Here is an 18,162-nt window from a genome sequence, read left to right as displayed (position 1 = left end):
CCCCCAAGCAAAAGATTTCTGTCTATGGGCCTGGAAGGAGGCCCAAGGGAAGGAGGAGCGTGAGAGGAAGCTGCTCCAAAAGATGCTGCCACGAAAGGCACCCGGACCATCCCTTCCGCATCCAGCAGGAGCTTTTTCTCCCAGGGGCCAGCCCAACTCCGAAATGCTTTCTGCTGGATGGCTCAGTCCGCCTTCTCCCAATCACTGCGCTGGTCCTGCCAGGGACCTGGGAAGCTTCTGGCATCCAGGAAAGCTCTGTGGTTACCTTGTCTGCTCCACAGCCGGCCAGGCAGCAAGTGAAGTCATCAAATCCCCAGCAAAAGACTTTGTTCCACAGCGGAGGGAGCAAAAGCTTGTTCTTCTCCACAGCCAGAACCCCCTTGTCAGTGCACACAATTTGGCCCACAGGTCCCTGAGGTGCGTCTGCATAGGAGAAAGGAAGATGAGTCCTATTTTTTCCCCACTTTTTGTGAAGCCTTGATAGCAGTTCCTTGCCAAGGGACAAGCTGAACTCCCAGAAAACCTTTGCGATTCACAACTGGCACAGCCTCAAATAAGCTTTGGATAGAGGCCGTTTCCAGGTATGGGAACATTTCATGCATGTTTACTGGCTCATGAGCAGATGTGGGATTCCTCCTCCTGCTCCCTTTCCACACCCAGCATCTGCAGCAGAAGTGCTCAACACACCCACTACTGAGGGCGTTGGGGATTATTTGGCCGGAACCCCAGAGAAAGGTGTGGAAAATATGCCACTGATATGTGGCTCTGTACCCAGCCCCAGCCCCAGCCCCAGCCCATGTTGGGTGGAGGGCATTGGCTACCCTTCCGATGCATTCTTCTCTAGCCTGGAGGCCTTGGGGATTCCTCCTGTAGGAACCCCAAGATCTCTGTCTTCAAAGGGTTGAGTTTCAGGTGACTCTGCTTCCAGGCAGCTGGTCAATGACTCTGGGGGAGTCCAGGTGGTCACTCATCAGGAGGAAGAGCTGGGTGTCATCAGCAAATTCTTGGGCAAGCTGGGCAAGAGGGCACGTAAAGATGTTAAGGTTGGGGAGAGAACTGCACCCTGCGGCACTCCATGAGGGAGTTGGCAGCAGTGTGATAAATTCTCCCTAATGGTGACCATGGCCCTGAAGGAAAGAGATCAGCCACTGTAAGGCTGATTCCATAGCCAAAGTCAGCTGGGTGGTGAGCTAAAAGTGCATGATCAACTGTGTTGGATGCGTGAGAACTGACTCGTTCCAGCTGTTGTCAAAGGTCAGCTGGACATGTCCTGAGTTTACACCCATTCCTTTTGTGTTCTGTTTTACTAAGAATACATATAGTCCTTGTGTCAAGCAACGTGACACAAAAAGAATATCAATGCAGCCCTGCAGTCTGCTTTTGGGTGGAATTTTATCAATGCCCACGTGTAATTACTCATTGGTTAAACAGAATACCAAAAGAATCACGAGACAACACTACAATCTCATCTAAGACTAGTTTTTTGTGGTATTTTATCAAAGTTCACTAGCATACATTATTCATCAGTTAAATGCTGCACAAGAAGAATCTAGATGCCCTCCCGTGTATGATCCGTGTTGCTGTTGTTGCTGTGTTCTAACAGTCTGCAGTTGTGCATCAGGACAGAAGATGCAAACTCCCAGAAGGAGCTGTAGCAAAATGCACACAATGTAGCAAAATACATAAAAGCTGAAAATGAAAAACAGATCACTGGAGCATTTCTAAAGCATTGTTACACCTCAAAACTAAACCTGGACCCCGGCAGCACCAAAATCTGAGGAGACATTCCAGAAGGAAGCATCTCTAGTTTAGACACCAAAAGAGCAGCCAGTACCATGTCTACTCTCCCTGTCCAAACTGACCTAACTGGACCTGTTCAGATGAGGCCATGGAGGAAGTATTGGCCCTTCAGTGATTGGTTCTGGCCTCCATGGCATTATCCAGGGTTTTTGGACACTCTCCCTGGAGCCCACGGCCCTGGTGGCCTGCTTGGTGTTACCCGAATGCTCTCTGCCTTCTGCTTCTTGACCTTCCACAGGACTCTCAAGAGATCAGGCTGAGCTGAGGGAATGTCTCCGGGCGTTTTTGCTCCAGGGCCACCTTGCCAGCCAATTCCCATTTCAGCACCTGGCCAGCCTAGCAAACAGCCATGTATGAAAGATGAGAGAGGGTCCAAGACCGCCGATCGTGTGGGGCTCCTCAGACACTTAGGCCTACCTCGGACTGGAACCGATGAGAACTTTGCATTCTGGAGGCTGCTGAGGGATGGTGGCAACTGCCCAGCAGGGGCAGAGAAGAGGATGCCCTCTCTGCCCACCAGATGCCTCCCCAGGGCATTGCGAGATGCGTGTGGTTTGGAAAAGAGCTGCAAAGAAGGAAAGACAGCAAAACACCCTACACAACCATACCAGACGGACCAGAGGCCTCGTCTGAATAACATTTATGACTTCTGCTTTGTCCAGAGGACACACAATGGCCTGTCTCTCTGCCCCGCCCAAAATGAGGCCTGTCTACTCCCTGGAAGCTAGGGTTGCCAACTTGGGTGGGAGGGGGGCTTTGGGAAAGGAGGTGTGTGAAGGGGGGACTTCAGTGGGCTGTGATGCCACACAGAGCACCTTCCAAAGCAGCCACTCTCTGCAGGGGAACTGAGCTCTGTAGACAGGAGATCAGTAGTAATTCCAGGAGATCTCCAGGCCCCACCTGGAGGTTGGCAGCCTTGCTGAAAGTCTTAGCCTCAAAGGGCTGCCACTCCTCCAGTGAGAAAAATTCTGAAAGTGTCTGCTCAGGCGATGGTGTGACATCACTGCTGGGGAAGAGCCGGAAGGGCTGCCGTGCCTTCCTCGGAATGGTCAGAACCCTTCCTGTCAACGGGTGTGATGTCACTTCCAGGGGAACCGTGGCTCCGCAACTCAGCCTCCCGCTGGATGCCAGGCTGGGGAGAGCCACAGCGCGAGACGTGTTTAAACTCATGGTTTCCCCTCCATTCAGAGCTGCTTACAGCACCCCCCCCCCCCCGACAGTAATTACAATCAATGAAGCATTAAAGCAGATATGAAAGCAGGAAATTAAACCTTGGTTCCAGCACACAAACTGCAATGATACAGTGGCATGGACCCAGCCCCAGACTCCCAGCACGCCCCCCCAGCACAGGCTGATACCCCAGTCCTACGTTTCTCAGGCCAGCAGGGCCTCTCACAGGAGCTGCCCCAAGAAGGCCACAGCCTGTTCCAAAGCAGCTCTAGCCTCAATGGAGGACGGAACACGCAGGATGGGCCCCTCTGGATGGCCCTCCCGGGGGAATGTCTGTGGGTTTGAACCACAGCAGCAGAACTCCCGGCAGTGGCCAGCACCTGACTGGCAACGAGTCCAGCTTCCTTGAGAGAACTATAGCCTGCCCAGGCTCTTCTGTGACACAAAATCCCACCCTGGTTGAAGATGAGGAGCTCTGGGTCATTCCAAAAGCAGATCTCCCCCAAACCAGGCTGGATCTGCAATGTACCTGCTTTGGGATTTGGCCAAAGTTGCTGACGAATCCCAAGATGGTGTTTTTGGTGAGGGGGTCACTGATGCTGTCCAGAAGCACCTGGTCACCATAGAAATACGGGTGGAAGACGTTGACAGCCTTCACTGCTGCGGGGCCGTGCTGCTTGTGGCCAAAGATGAGGTCTATCCAGTGGTGGAGGTGGGCGCTGACATAATCACTCTCCAGTGCCTGCAACCCAATGGGCAGCGGATTTGTTCAGAGTTATCCTCTTAGCTGTCAGGCCCTCCCCGCTTCTGACCTCTGGGACAGACTCCCAAGTGCAGGGCTCCCTGCTTTGCTCCCAGCACACCCCACAAGGGCGTGGGCGCATCTCTTCTGCTGAGCTTGACATCTCTGAAGGAGACCTGCTACCAGGAAACGGAGAACAGCTGGGCCACAAGGGCAGGGTCCCAGGAGGCTGGAGGGTCTGCATAGGGAACGTAAGACTCTGAGGAGAGCCCATCGAGCCCAACCTTCTGCTGGCACAGTGGACGGCCAGCTGCCTCTAGGAAGGGCACAAGCAGGATGCCTGCCACCACATCCTCCTCAAGCTGGCACAAAGGGGCACATACCACTACTGGGCCAGAGGGAACAGCCAGGGCCATTCCGCACCAGGATCTATGTGGCAAATTGGTTGCGGGACGAAAGAACGCCATTTTAAATTGTGGAATTCGTCGTTATGCATACCTGGCTTTGTAGTGGAATCCAGTTGCGTTTCTATCGTTTCCCACAGGTTTCCAGTCTCGGCAAAAATCGCTAGCCAGGAAGCGATATTGCCGAGCTTGTCCCGCCCCTTGCCGTCAGGCAGCCAAAGGGCGGCCGTTATCATGATCCCAAAAAGCCCCTTTCCCTTTAAGGAAATTAAAAAAAAAACACACACGTTGCAATGAATCTGTGTTGATTCGTTGCAAGGAGAGACCCATCTAGCTAGCAGGTGGTGTTTGAGCTGCCATTTCATCGTTGCCACGCTCCCCCCGAGTGATTCGTTGCAAGGAGAGACCCATCTAGCTAGCAGGTGGTGTTTGAGCTGCCATTTCATCGTTGCCACGCTCCCCCCCCCCCCCCGGCACGGGCGTGATTTTTGGCCGAAAATACAGTGAAAAATAAAGAGAAAATAAACCAGCAAACGGGGCTGTGTGTTGTTTTGTGCTTGGTGACTTAAAACAGCTCGGCAGCCAGGGAAGCCTCGCTGGGTAAACGAAGGCTCGCCGGTGCGTTGATCTCCATTTGCTCGGAGAAAAAAAATGGCGATCGCTTCGCCGGAAGATCAGAGGAGAGAGCCAGGTTGAGGGACTTTGCAGAACTTTTTCGCTAGTGTTGCTGATTGGTTGCAAGAGTGTAGCGCTTTCCGGAGGGTGAATCCACTTTTTGGGATTTCCCTGAAAGCGCTACAACGAAGCACTTTTTGCGGATCGGTTTCAGGAGTGTGGCAGATTGTCAACGACGTTGTGCATAACAGCAAAACAGTAGTGATTTCAATTTGTAACCATTGTGCTATTTTGGACGAGTGCGGAATGGCCCCCATTGACAGGCCTCCCCCCCTGAATTTGTTTACTCATGTTGGTGGCCATCCCCACATCCTGTGGCAGGGAGTTCCACAATTCAACAACATGGTGCGTGAAGGACTCCCCTGAGGCTTCAGTGGATGGCTCTGCTATTGGGCCTGCCTCTTTCTGGAGAGCCTGCCCTACCCTCTTGGCCCTCTTGCTTGCTTCCATGCACAGACTTAAACTAGGGTTGCTCTACAACTGGGCAGGCCCATTCTGCCTCCCACCCCACCCCACCCTGCCCCTCCAGGGCGCCTCCAAGGAGCTTCATTTGCTGTGAGTGATGGCAACACCTAACAAGGCTGATGGGCATTGCAGGGCTCTAGCACCTCCATGTCCAGCACAGGGTCCCTCATCACTGGGTCTCCTGTGAGGGTTGCCCAGTTCCTCTTGGCCACCAGCAAGGGATCTGGAGGTCAGGTTGCCAGCTCCAGGGAGGGAGATTCCTGGAGATTTGTGGGTGGAGCCTCCATGGAGGCCAAGTGCCACACACTCCACCCTTCCGAGCAGCCATTGTCTCCAGAGGAGCTGATCGCTATCGTCTGGGGATGTGCTGAGAACAGGGCATCCCCTGTTCCCATTTGCCTACCTATGGCAGGAGACGTCCAGATCACTGTGGTCCTTATCGGCCAATGTGCTCCTCAGGTGGGAACTTGGACAAAGGGGAGGGGCACAGTTGTCTTAGTACCATACTGTGGTGCCTGATACTGCGGAGCAGTGGTGGCCACACTGTGGCGCTCCAGATGTCCATGCACTACAATGCACGTGATTCCTAGAGCTACCCCTGTGATTTCTGGGTAGCTGTAGGAATCACAAGGAACTTCCTGCATGTAAACAAAGGCTCATTTTTCTTTTTAATATTTCTCCATAGGACAATGGTGGGCAGGCACTGCCAGGCAACTGCTCTGGTGAGAGTGGAGCTCTTAAAGTGCTGGCTGCAGAAGCTGGGGGGGGGGGGGGGCTGCAGACAGTCAAAAGCAAGGGAAGGGGAGACCGGGAGAGGCGTCTGCCTCCTCTTCCTTGCGTCCTATATGGGAAGCCGAAAAGGAACTCTGGCCACACAGCTGAGTCAGAGAGGCCAGTCTTGGGCCCTCATAAAGCCCACCGAGCATACGTTGTACTGACCTGCCTGTTCAAGCTAATGAATCTGTGTGGGCTTCCATCCGCCCAGGGGGGCAGCTGAACATCCCCCAGCAGGGTCCCATCTTGCAAACATCCTGCAAAGGAGAAAATGCAGCAGAGCATCCAGTGACCTCTGGACCTCGTTTGGCGTGTGAACAGTTGGCCTCCTTCCCCATCAAATCCAGATTCTGGAGACACCAGAGGCCTCCCACAAGGTGAGAATCAACTGAGCCCAGCGTGCAAGGTGTTTCTGTTGCTTAGAGCAACCTCCAGAGCCACGGTCCCAGGCCCTTGAGACAGGGGAGCCATCTGACCGCCTCCCCCCCCCCCCGAAAGTATGGCTGACACAGGAGGGTGCAGATGGGGCCAGTCTTGTGGTGGGGAAAGTGCCACCAGGTCACAGCTGACATCCCCACGGGGTTTTCAAGGTGAGAGACAGTCTGAGGTTGTCTTCCTTGGGGGTCTCCCCTCCAAGTGCTAACCAGGGCTGACCTCACTTAGCTCTGGGGAGATCAAACCCACCTGCTTTCCTTGAAAGGCAAGCACAAACCCTGGATTCCGTTTCCAGCCACGGACTTGTAGCAAGGAACATCTGCCATTTGCTCATGACAATTTCACAAGTCTCCAATCAAAGGACAAAGCCCAGTACAGAATCATTGCAAATTAATTCCGTGTAACTTCAGATAGAGCCTCTTGTGGCACAGAGTGGTAAGGCAGCCGTCTGAAAGCTTTGCCCATGAGGCTGGGAGTTCAATCCCAGCAGCCGGCTCAAGGTTGACTCAGCCTTCCATCCTTCTGAGATCAGGAAAATGAGTACCCAACTTGCTGGGGGGTAAACGGTAATGACTGGGGAAGGCACTGGCAAACCACCCCGTATTGAGTCTGCCATGAAAACGCTGGAGGTCGTCACCCCGAGGATCAGACATGACTCAGTGCTTGCACAGGGGATACCTTTACCTTTACCTTTTTAACTTTAGATAATTGAAAGCTGGGCATTGAGGCAGCTCTTCCCCAGCAGCCTTCTTAAGACCCGCTCTACGAACTGACAAGTCAGAGCAGACAACCAGATGCAGGGCCTCCTCACAAAGTGCCCTGAAGACACATCCTGTTTTTGCCTCAGGGGACGAGGTGAGCCTTTTCTGCTTTGTGGATATAGATGCTGGCACCATTTCCCTTCTGACTGCTCGCCACAGAGATGCCCACAGCCAGGGCAGGCTGCATGGATAAGGGAGCCCTTCCTGCCTGTTCTTTCAGTATCTAAACATTTGGACCCTTGGAAATCACATTTTGTTGCTTGAAAAATTTTCACAGGGAAAAACCCCCGCATGATACATACCAAACTCAAAATGGTTGCAGTTGGTCAAGAATTCCGGCAGGTGAAAGAATTCCGGGGTGAGCTCTCTTACGTCCGTCATGTTCTGCCTGGAAGCAGAGTCCCAGGTGCTCTTCAGGCTGTGGAACATCCTGTCTGCAACATCGAACCCGCCCTGGCAGCCAGACAAGAAGCAGCAAGGGAAGTGCCCAGCCGGAAGCTGGACCCAGGTGGCGGAAGGTCCGCCCTGCTTTCCACTCAGCCAGGAGGTGGAAAGGAAGAGAACGGCAACGGCCACAACTAGCCACAAGCCCTCAGGCTCAAGTGACCGCAGCCACCTCCCCAAACCTCCAGGGACAGACAGGTTGCCGGCTGCCAAATGGAGCCTAGAGGTTTCCTGATTTCCAGTCTACAGGGAGAAATGGCTGCCTTGGAGGGTGGATTCTGTGACCTCATTCCCCACGGAGGCCCTTCCTCCTCCCCAGTCGCCAGGAATATTCTCACCACAGAGCTGGCAAATTCTTATTGTCTGCCCTTCCCTGGTAGGCTCAGGGTATGTAACAAGAAGAATGAAAAAACACTCAGCAGAATACATGTAACAGGAAGGGTGGTAGGGAAATTTAATCAATCAATCAGTAAACATTAATTAAATACTGTAATCTAGGTTTTAAAATTAAAAAATAGTTTGCAAGCCATCTCTCCGCTCTCAGTAGAAGCCTTCTGGGGAAGGGGCTTGGTTGATGTTGGGCAGATGCCGTTCATAACAGTTCTCGGCTTTGGTTTTCGGATAGGGAGGCCAGTGCTTTGTTGCCCTTGGCTTGCTGTCCTCAACTGGACCTGGCAGACAGCTCTGCCTCACAGGCCCTCCGAAGGGCCTTGATGGCTTGGGGTGTGGAAGGAGACAAAGGTGGCCCTGTGTCATCTCACAGGAGCATAAAACTGCTTTGTTTGCCTGGTGCAAATTTTGGCACTGTTTTCTACCCCCTCCCCCCAGCCCTCCCTGGGGTCTCTGCTTTCCCAGACAGCCCGGGGGTGCTGGTGGATCGAGGCAACTTGTTCCACTTGCTGTTGCTTCCCAAGCTCAGTTAAGGAGTCAAAGAAAGGACACCAAATGGAAAGGAAGCCCGACTAAACTGCCAGTGACACGGCCCATGATTAATTCAGGAGTGACTGAATGGCAGATGCTCCCTCCCTCCCTCCCTCCCTCCCTCCCTCCAAGCGCACCCCAGAGAGAGTTCCCTTTCCCTTCACAGGGAGAGGAGCAGAGCTTTGGTGGGACTTTGCTTCTCCCTTGATGGCCTGTCCCCTTGGTGCTCTCTTTGACCATCTTGCAGGTGCCTGCACCCGAGTAGCACAGTCCCACAGGTTTAGAATGGGAGGGAGGGTGGGATGGCCTCCGAAGCTCTCTGCCACTGTCCCGGAGGTGCTTGTGTCCTGCATGGCCTCAAGGTACAGAGCACTGGGGAACAGGCAGTGCAGTGAAGTGGACAACCCGCAACGCCAGTGTGCAGGGTGGTGAGTGTGCAAACTGTCCTTTGACAACGCCATTGAGAAGGGTTGGACAAGCCCCCCCCTCCAACGGCCCCCACAGAGGAGGCCCACCTGCACTTTAGCCTGACACTTTAGAATGACAGACACACGGCTGCAGAATGCGCGCATGTCTGGCCCAAGTCAGATCGGTGCATGGAACTTCACTTGTTGGCCTCTTTTCTGCCTCCCAGTTGGGGCAAGCTCATAGGCGCAGGATCAAACTCTGTGCCACTCAGAAAAAAGGAAAACTCTGATGATCCTCCAAAGGAGGAAAATCTCTGCAGACTAGGGTGTAAACTGCACGGAGCTTTTATTCCAGCCCCAGGTCGATTCAGTCCCTGCCCTCTACCCAGAATGCGATTTCCGTTTGGATTTTGGGCGATTTATATTTTCCTTCTGCAGCAAGAAGGATTGATCCGGAGTGACCCTACCTTTATTGTGCGATATCTCAGAGTGCTGTTAATCCTAAATATCCATTTGGGAAAGGCTACACCTGGTCATGTGACATGCTTGCCTTAAAGGAGAAGCCCCTAATTTCTCTCAACTTCTATCGGTCCTGGATTTTTCCTCCCTCCTCTGCCTTTTTCGAGCCTCTCCCCCCCCCTCCAAGAAAAGAAAGAGGCTCCCTGCCTGGCTCCTCTCCCCCCCCCCTTCAAGAAAAGAAATATAGAGGCTTGTCTCTCCCCCCCCCCCTTCTGAGCCTCCCTAACCACGTGCAGAAGACTTTCCTGTTTCAATGGGGGGGGGGGGAGAGGAAGACCCGAGTTCAAAGCGATCTGAATTTAACAGGATTGACAATGGAATAAAGAAAGAAAGTGCAGACTCTGCCAAGAGGATAGCCTCAAGCTTGGAAATAGATTGAGAACTCCTCTTCCTGACAGCAGAGAGAGGGACATTCTGTGTGAGCTGAGTTCTGGAGAATCTCACTGGTGGACTCCCCCAGTTTGGCCACCCCTGGTAGATACTTGCACTCAGTCTAAATTAGGGTTGCCAGCACTGGCTTGGGAAAATCCCAGAGGTTTTTTTTTTTGGGGGGGGGTACCTCTGGAGGGAGGATTTGGGGGAGGATTTCACCCAGAATCTGTGATCTGCCCTCTGGAGATGCCATTTTCCCCAGGAGAAAATACCCCTGCCATCTGGAGATGGAATCCTGGGAGAACTCACCTGGAGGCTGGCAACCCTAGCCTGAATGGGGGTTGCTTCTATTGATACTTGGAGGCATTTTGTGAGCTTTGATTTTAAGGAGCATGTGTTACAGAACCACATACTGCCAAAGGACAACACTTCGGGTTGCCAACCCTGGGCGGGGAAATTCCTAGAGATTTGGGGTTGGAGCCTAGGGAGGGCAGGGTTTGCAGAGGGCAGGGATCTTGGTGGGGTCCCCCCTCCAAAGCAGCCATTTTCTCCAGGGGAACTGATCTCTGTAGGCTGGAGATGAGCTGTCATTCCGGGCCCTACAGACCATGGAAAGCTGCATGGTAGGAGCCAAGCTCCTGAGTCTGCCCATCTACAGGGATCAGCCAGCCAGTGTGCTCCGTCCCCCTGGGCTGACATTGCCATGTGCTTCTGGCAGAGAACGCAAGAGGTCAAGCTGGGGTCTGTGCCGGGTCACTGGGATCGATGGCTTGAATGGGCCAAGCTCCATGGAGTCGCATTTCCACTGGAATTAAACCATGTCAAAGGAAGCTAGATGATAAATAAACACCTGGCTAACGAGTATCTCATTGGTGTCTCCTCAAAGAGGTGGCACGTTTAATTAGCACAAATAACTGTGCTCTGCCCAAAGAGAGTGACAGACAGCTTCTCATCTGCTTTTGCAGCTTTTATGAGAGTTGATGGTAATCTCCGGAGAAACAATGTGATTTGTAATAAAAAGGTTACCTGTATTCAATAAAAATAATATCTACATAGGAAATGTTGTTAGTGCCACAAATCCAGTTAAGGATATTACCATCTGGAAAAATGTAATTTTTTTTGCCACTGTCTAATATATTTTGGAGGAAGTAATATATTTAAACACAAGCCTGTATTATTTATAAAGAAAGCAATAACTGATTTGCAGAATTTCTTATATTAATAACTTTATTTGCATATGTTTATATCAGAATTAATGGGATTTCTTTCTCTCTGAATGCAAAAACATTGCACAGAATGGGAGATAAGAAAACCCAAAATAAATTTCCTCACTGCTGGAAAGAGAAAGCAACAACTTGGACCTCTTCTGTGGGCTGCTTGATGGTGGGAAGCCTGTGAGGCCAGGAGAAGGACCCTGAAACCGTAGCCCCTCCCACACAGGAGCCCAGAAAAGGGCACCGGGGGCGCAAAGCAGTCAACCTGAGGCAGAAACGGGGGAATCCATGGGATTTAACCCCCAGCCCTGGGCCAGCCCCTGCTCTCCGTGGCGTTAGGTGTGGTGGTTAAGAGCAGCAGCACTAATCTGGAGAAGTGGGGTGGAGTCCCCCCTCTTCCTCCATAGGAAGCCTACTAGGTGAGCTTGAGCCAGTCACAGTTCTCTCAGAGCTTTCTTCCCCCCTCCTACCTCATAGGGTGCCTGCGGGGGAGAGGAAGGGAAGGTGATTGTAAGCCACTTGGAGACTCTTAAGGTAGAGAAAAGCAGGGTACAAAACCCAACTCTTCTTCTTTGCCTTTCTTCACTGAGTACGGGATGTTTCCTGACCTAGCCTGGCCTTAACCGTCTTTTGTCCTACCCCCTCTGTCTCACCTGGCCTGTTTGTCACACTTCACCTCTGTATTGTTCTGCCCGGTTGCCAGCCTCAACTGATCTCTGCAGAGGCCAGGGAGCTGTAGGGGCGGCATTATCACCCACTGAGGACCCTCCCCAGGCTCCGCCTTCAAATCTCCAGGAATCCCCAATCCAAAACGGACAGCCTTCTATCCCATCCTCCTCCCCCAGTCAGAGTTGCCATTTCAGATATCTAATTTTTTGATAGACACTCGTTTTACAAAGGCAAATTTGAGCACCTCTTGAAGAACCAGAGAGTTGCCAGTTCCTGGAGATTTGTGGGTGGAGTCACCTTCAAATCCCAGCCCTCTGAAACAGCCATTCCTTCCATGGAAACTGATTTCAGCAGTCTGGAGGTCAGCTGTAATGCTGGGAGAGTGCCAGGTTCCACCTGGAGGTTGGCAACCCTAGGGGATTGAGGCTTCCCTTCACCATTTGCAGAATCGTCCATAAAGTCAACCTGGAACGATCTGAAGAGTTTGGGATGGCCATATCCACCATCCCATCATGCGAATGACCCGCTTACCTGCAGGGAGCAGTAGATCTGGGTGAAGGGCTCGAGGCGGACCAGGTAGGAGGCCACGATGATGGCGGAGGAGTAGTGGGTGCAGTAATGGCACTGGGCCGGGAGGCTGCCTACAAGAGAGGAACGGCCGGCTCTTTGAGGGCCTGGCAGAACAATAGTGGTGTGCCAAGGAGTGGGCCCGTGGCCGCCCAGGGCCGGGTAAGAGATGCCAGCCTCTGCCCAGACAACCTGGTCTTCCTTGGGGTCCCTCACCCAAGCCCAGCAGTGGACGGCCCCGTTTAGCTTCCAAAACCTGACAAAAACGGATCCGTGTGCCACTGAGCCACAGGTGGAGTTCCATCTCATGGGGTTTCAAGGCAAGAGATGATTCCCCATGGCTGTCCTCTGCACAGCAACCCCAGTCCTGTTGGGTGGTCTCCCGTCTAAATACTGAAGCAGGGCTGGGCCTGTTTAGCTGATGAGTTCTGACAAGATTAGGCTAGTCAGGATGAGGCCTCTCACCCCAGAGTTCACTACAATCAAGTCTGCCCTCGGAGACTGGGATCTGCTTGGGCAAGTGGGGGGGGGGGGAGGAACACACACAAACTATCTGAAATTGAACCAAATCTTGGGCCCCTTAAGGTCTGTCTTGTCTGCCCAGGCTGTTGGCAGCTCTCCAGGGTCCAGGGTGGAGGCCCTTCCCTTCACCTACTGCCTGGTTATTCTGATGCTGGGGATTGAACCTGGGACAGCAGACATACTGCCACTGACCCCCAGCCTCTCATCCAGCTCAAAAGAAACAGAGATGATGCCAGCCAGAGAAGAACAATATGGAGATGACACCCAGCCCTACCCCCCCTACTGGGGAGCGGCCTGCTGAACTGCAGGTGTTTGGAAGCTGTGGCTGGCTGGTTAAGGCAGAGTTGCCTGAAGCTGAATCCTTCCGGTGGGGCATGGCTGATAATGGTGAAATACTGGTTCCGATAACACGGCAGAGCACAGCCCCATTGTCTCACGTCTTCCCTCCTAGCAGATCAATCTCTCTTGGTTGCAGAGGAGAAGACACGCAGTAATGGGTTTAAACTTCAAGTACAACGATATAGGGTAGATATCAGGAAAAAGTTTTTCACAGTGAGAGTAGTTCAGCAGTGGAATAGGCTGCCTAAGGAGGTGGTGAGCTCCCCCTCACTGGCAGTCTTCAAACAAAGGTTGGATACACACTTTTCTTGGATGCTCTTTAGGATGCTTAGGGCTAATCCTGCGTTGAGCAGGGGGTTGGACTAGATGGCTTGTATGGCCCCTTCCAACTCTATGATTCCTCTTGGCACCAAAAATTATTGCCTTTTGGAAACCATCTGGACTGGCCCCTGATGAGTAGCAAAGCCCAAATGAGGGGGCAGCTATCCACTGGGCCAAGTAGCACTTCCTGGACGTTGGCTGCTGAGTCCTGTCTGCAGACGGCCCAAGCCCTGCTCACCGTTTTTCGGCCACAGTTCGCCTCTTTACAGGTCAATGCCCCCATATTTCCCCACACTCACTGACCCTTCTCTGAGACACCACTTGATGCTGGCTTGGTCAAAAGGCAGACAGTCACACCCTTTATAATGAAAGACTCTGCTCTTGCCAAGCCAGATCACTCGAGTCAACAACCAGCTCTAAGCATTCATCCGCTGGCGTGAAATATCTTATCCCACTGCTGGAAACCAAACCCTGGCACCACTCGGATGAGTTATTAACCTGTGATCTGCTGGAAGATAAAGATCCCCAAATTTTAGCAGCTGTAGTTTGCTTTCTATGTAAAACTTTTTATCCTTATGATATGGATTAACTACAGGTATCTGATTAACTACATGTACATGGATTAACTACAGGTATCTATATGTATCTGAGAGCCAGCTTGGTGCCAATTTCTAACCTGGCGAGCCAGGTTTGATTCCGCACTACTCCCCCACATGAAGCCATCTGGGTAACCTTGGGCTAGCCACAGCACTGAGAAAGCTGTTCTGACTGAGCAGTGATATCAGGGCTCTCTCAGCCTCACCCACCTCTCAGGGTGTCTGTTGTGGGGAAAGGAAAGGGAAGGCGACTGTAAGCTGCTTTGAGCCTCCTTCGGGTAGAGAAAAGCGGCATCTAAGAACCAATTCTTCTTCTTCTTCAGTAATATCACCACACCACCACCCATCTCCTTCCTACCAGATGAGTATTTCTGATTGGGCCTAAGAAGAAAAGGATATCGACCAATGTTTTGTGATGGTCTTTAAGTAACTTATAGTTCTTGTTTTATTGTGTTATTGATTTTTAAACTGTTGCATCCCACCCGCCGAGGGACGGTTCTAGAAATCCAATATGTCAGATCAAAGACTTTGCCAAGGACAGAAGAATGGGGGGGGGGGTTTGAAAAGCTCCCCACCCTTGACACGAAGAAGGAAAGTGCCCATTGGGGGTGAGGAGTCCAGTGCGGCTCTTCTGAGCAGCCAGACTCCATCTTGGGCACAGGACAACAGCCCTGAACGCTTGTTGCTGAAGCAACAGGGGAGCCCCGAGGGCAAAGAAGCCCTTCTGCATGCAGGACATTTCCAGACTTATCTACTCATCGGGGGCAAGTGCCAGGGGTGGCTCCGGCTAGCCTGACCTCACCCAGGCAGTCAAGAGTTGCTAGGCCGAGGCAGGCAATGGCACGCCGCCTCTGTTCTCCTCTTGCCTTGAAAACCCTCCCAGGTCACCATCACTTCTCTGCGACCGGACGGCACTTCCCACCCCTGAGGGACCATTCCAGATTCCTTGCTCAGTTTGATGTTCTCACAAAGGACAGGCAGGCTTTTAGGACCTTATTAAAATCCTTTCCCTTTTCAACACATGCTGACTGGCCTCTGTGAACCATGAAACATGAGCCATTCATGCTGAGCAAGACGGAGAAGGGGAGGGGGCAGTGGTGAGCCCACAGGTCAGTGGGCCCCTCCTCCCCACAGCTGCAGAGGCAAAGGATGCAATGGAGGCCAAGACTCCAAAAGCCTGGGGTCTGACCACTCGGGGAGACTTTCCCCTTCAATCCTGGTCTGTCTTAGGGGTGGACATTTCCCGAGAGGGCATGTGGACCCCAACCCAGGAGCAGAGGAAGGGGAGCCCAGCTGGACCGGAGGCCCAAGGAGGTGGATCAGCTTTGTCATCCTATCAGGGGGATGTAGTGGGGATGGTGGAGCCCCCTCCCCACAGACAGAGACATGACTCTGAAGCTCAAGCAAGGTCACAGCCAAGGGGCAACCAGAAATTAAGAGGCAGGCCAGCATTTGCAGCACCTGGACAACTAAATGCCTACAGAAATGTTTTTTACCATGCAGGTTGCACATACACTGCATCACATTTAGGTGTGTTCACTTCAAAATGGAAAAAAAATTCTGTACCTATTTACCTGCCTACAGCCACACATGGTTCTCAGGGGAAACGTGACATACCTTCAGTCTTCTCTACATCTTTATAACGCTGGATAAATTTCTCTTTTCTCTTGGCTGTCTGAGCCCCCATGGGCTTTGACAGGTCGCGGAAGATGCTGGGATCGTTCAGATCCAAAGTCTGGAAGACAAGTACAAGTGGCCTCGTTCACACCGGAAGTCAGCCACAAACAGGCCACACCACCACAAGTGCGGCAGGCCACCCACCTGAACAAGCGCCGGCAGTTGGGCGGAAACCTCTCACCTGGGAATGATAGTCGGCCAGGATCCATGGGAAGACCGGATACTGCATGAGGTCATTGTAGGTGCGCCCAGCCAGCGTGTTCAGGTACATGAGGTACTCAAAGTTGCTGATCTCCCTCCTCTGCCAGGTGAGGGAAAGAGACATGGACATGCTTCAGGTGCCGCACTGATTGCCACTGGCTGGGCTACACATACAGCTTCTTCTCCAAAAGAGACATTTCCTGCCTGGCCAACATCACATCATTGCCAGGAGGGGTTAGAAGAGGGGTCCCCAAGAGGGGTGCCCACCAGCATCTCTCCTGGCACCCACCTGAAGGTGGGTGGGGCCGCTTGGGGCTCTTCCCCAGCCGGGCTTGTGGTTGGCTGCTGCAGACTGGATGGGCCATTGAAATAATTGTTCAGTGCCAGCATTAGTTAGAGTCTTTCTCTTTCCAGTGCATCCCCTCATATGCTTTCCCTGTTTGTGTGACTCAGCCTCCTACCACACACATTTTGTAGTTGGCTTTGTCTCCTGTGGCAGCCATTTTGTAGTTCACGCATCACCCCACGTCAGAGTTCCCAAGGGCCCACTCAGAATGGCTGGGAACCCAACCCCTGGGCTAGAAGGAACCAGGTCCCACAACCAAGAGAAAGGGACGTTTTCCTACAAACTTGGGGGACCCGATTAGTGAACAGCAAAGTACAGATGTCAGATTCAAACAGGTGCACTCTCACACTGCCTCACCAGAACTACAGACCGCTTGCTGCAACCACCAAACTTCTGTTTCCAAAACCTGCCTTGCGTCTGTGTCTTCTCAGACGGCAGTGGGGGTGAACAGGAAGGGAGGGCAAATTCTTAAGATGTTTGCTCATGCTCATTCACGGCCCTTTTTTACAGGAGTTGCAGTTATTTGGGGAGGGGGGGCATAGAACATTGGTTGTTCTCTCTCCTGTCTGTTTTGCCCTGCAGGATGACCAAGAGCTGCTTCCTGTCCTCCTGTGTACGGAGCAACGGAGTTTGGAAAACCTGTGCAGGTGGCTGCTGGACAGGTGCAGGTCCAATCGACAAGGCGTTCGAGACAAGCCCATGTCTTAGCATCTCTTCTCCCAGGGAGAAATCACATCCGTGTTAATGAGGCCGTAAGAATCCAGGGAGGAGGAGGCGGAGGCGGAGGAGGAGGAGGGGGTGCTGCTGCTGCTGAGCTTCCCTGCTTTGTCTGCTCCTTGGTCCCCACAAGTCAGCCCCTGCTTCAGGCCCCCCGGGCAGACAAGGCAGGACAGCCAGGCTTCCTTTCTCCAACATTCATTACATGTTTGCTTTATTAATATCCTGACTTTCTCCCCAGAGGGGCTCAAAGCCTCTTCTCCGTTTCCTCCTCACAACAATCCTGTGAGGGGGGCGAGGCTGAGAGTGAGGGATTGGCATGAGGTCACCGTGCAGGCTGCCAGGGCGGAGGGGGGATTCAAACCTGCATTCCCCAAAACCTCCAACCAGTACACCACCCTGGCTCTCCCCAGTCAGCCCAGGATGTACCTCACTTTACCTGCCATTTTAGGAGAATAGTCTTCTCTCCTCCGGAGCCGCTTCTGAAACAAACATAACAGCAAGTATGATCAGCAGTGAGGGGGAGGCAAGGACAGCCAGGAAGACAAATCCAGAGTGATCCACCTGCAATGACTGTTGTATATCGCGATTCCAATGAAAAGGAACTATACTGTTGATTTCCCAATGTTACAGATCAGAGAAGCAGGCCTAAAGGGTAAGTCTCACAGCCACTCTTGTTTGGTGTATAAATCCTATAATTTCTGGGCAATCAGAATGGGCTCCTAGGTATATTTTTCCAGTTTTCAAATACTTCTTCAATGATTGCCATTGCAGAGTCTGTAATCCATTTAACAGTAATATATCAATTGAGGCGTATCTCTCGGCCTTAAGCTCTCTATCTTGAGGCAATTTTACTCCTAGGTGCTGTTGTTTCCATTGACCTCAACCCTGCGGGCCAGGCCCAGGTCTCTCCCGGGAGTTTGATCCACCAGGTGGGGGGCCAGGACAGAGAATGATCTGGCCCTGGTGTGCTTCTTTGATTACTACCCAGAGAAGTCTCCAATCACCTTCCCTTCCTCTCCCCACAACAGACACCCTGCGAGGCAGGTGGGTCTGAGAGAGAGCTCTGATTGAACTATGACTGGCTCAAGGTCACCCAGCTGG

The 18,162-nt window shown here is 52.5% G+C and overlaps 1 protein-coding gene across 5 annotated transcripts in view; it reads right to left on the bottom strand.

The window, feature by feature from the left end:
* The window catches only part of WDFY4 (WDFY family member 4), a 305,701-nt gene that overhangs the window by 25,769 nt on the left and 261,770 nt on the right, over positions 1 to 18,162 (bottom strand). For 4 of the 5 annotated variants that reach the window (XM_077350999.1, XM_077351000.1, XM_077350998.1 and 1 more), the window contains 9 exons: positions 17,498 to 17,540; positions 15,976 to 16,095; positions 15,735 to 15,852; positions 12,304 to 12,413; positions 7,529 to 7,679; positions 6,196 to 6,287; positions 3,500 to 3,712; positions 2,218 to 2,365; positions 266 to 423 (listed from right to left, as the gene is read on the bottom strand). In XM_077350999.1, the coding sequence (XP_077207114.1) occupies positions 266 to 423; positions 2,218 to 2,365; positions 3,500 to 3,712; positions 6,196 to 6,287; positions 7,529 to 7,679; positions 12,304 to 12,413; positions 15,735 to 15,852; positions 15,976 to 16,095; positions 17,498 to 17,540 (1,153 nt within the window). Of the gene's footprint in view, positions 1 to 265; positions 424 to 2,217; positions 2,366 to 3,499; positions 3,713 to 6,195; positions 6,288 to 7,528; positions 7,680 to 12,303; positions 12,414 to 15,734; positions 15,853 to 15,975; positions 16,096 to 17,487; positions 17,541 to 18,162 lie in introns of those variants that run through there. The other variant, XM_077351002.1, reaches the window with a different exon arrangement.

This window comes from Paroedura picta, chromosome 8 (genome assembly GCF_049243985.1).
Source record: "Paroedura picta isolate Pp20150507F chromosome 8, Ppicta_v3.0, whole genome shotgun sequence".
Classification (NCBI taxonomy): domain Eukaryota; kingdom Metazoa; phylum Chordata; class Lepidosauria; order Squamata; family Gekkonidae; genus Paroedura; species Paroedura picta.
This window is presented reverse-complemented; position numbering and strand designations above follow the sequence as displayed.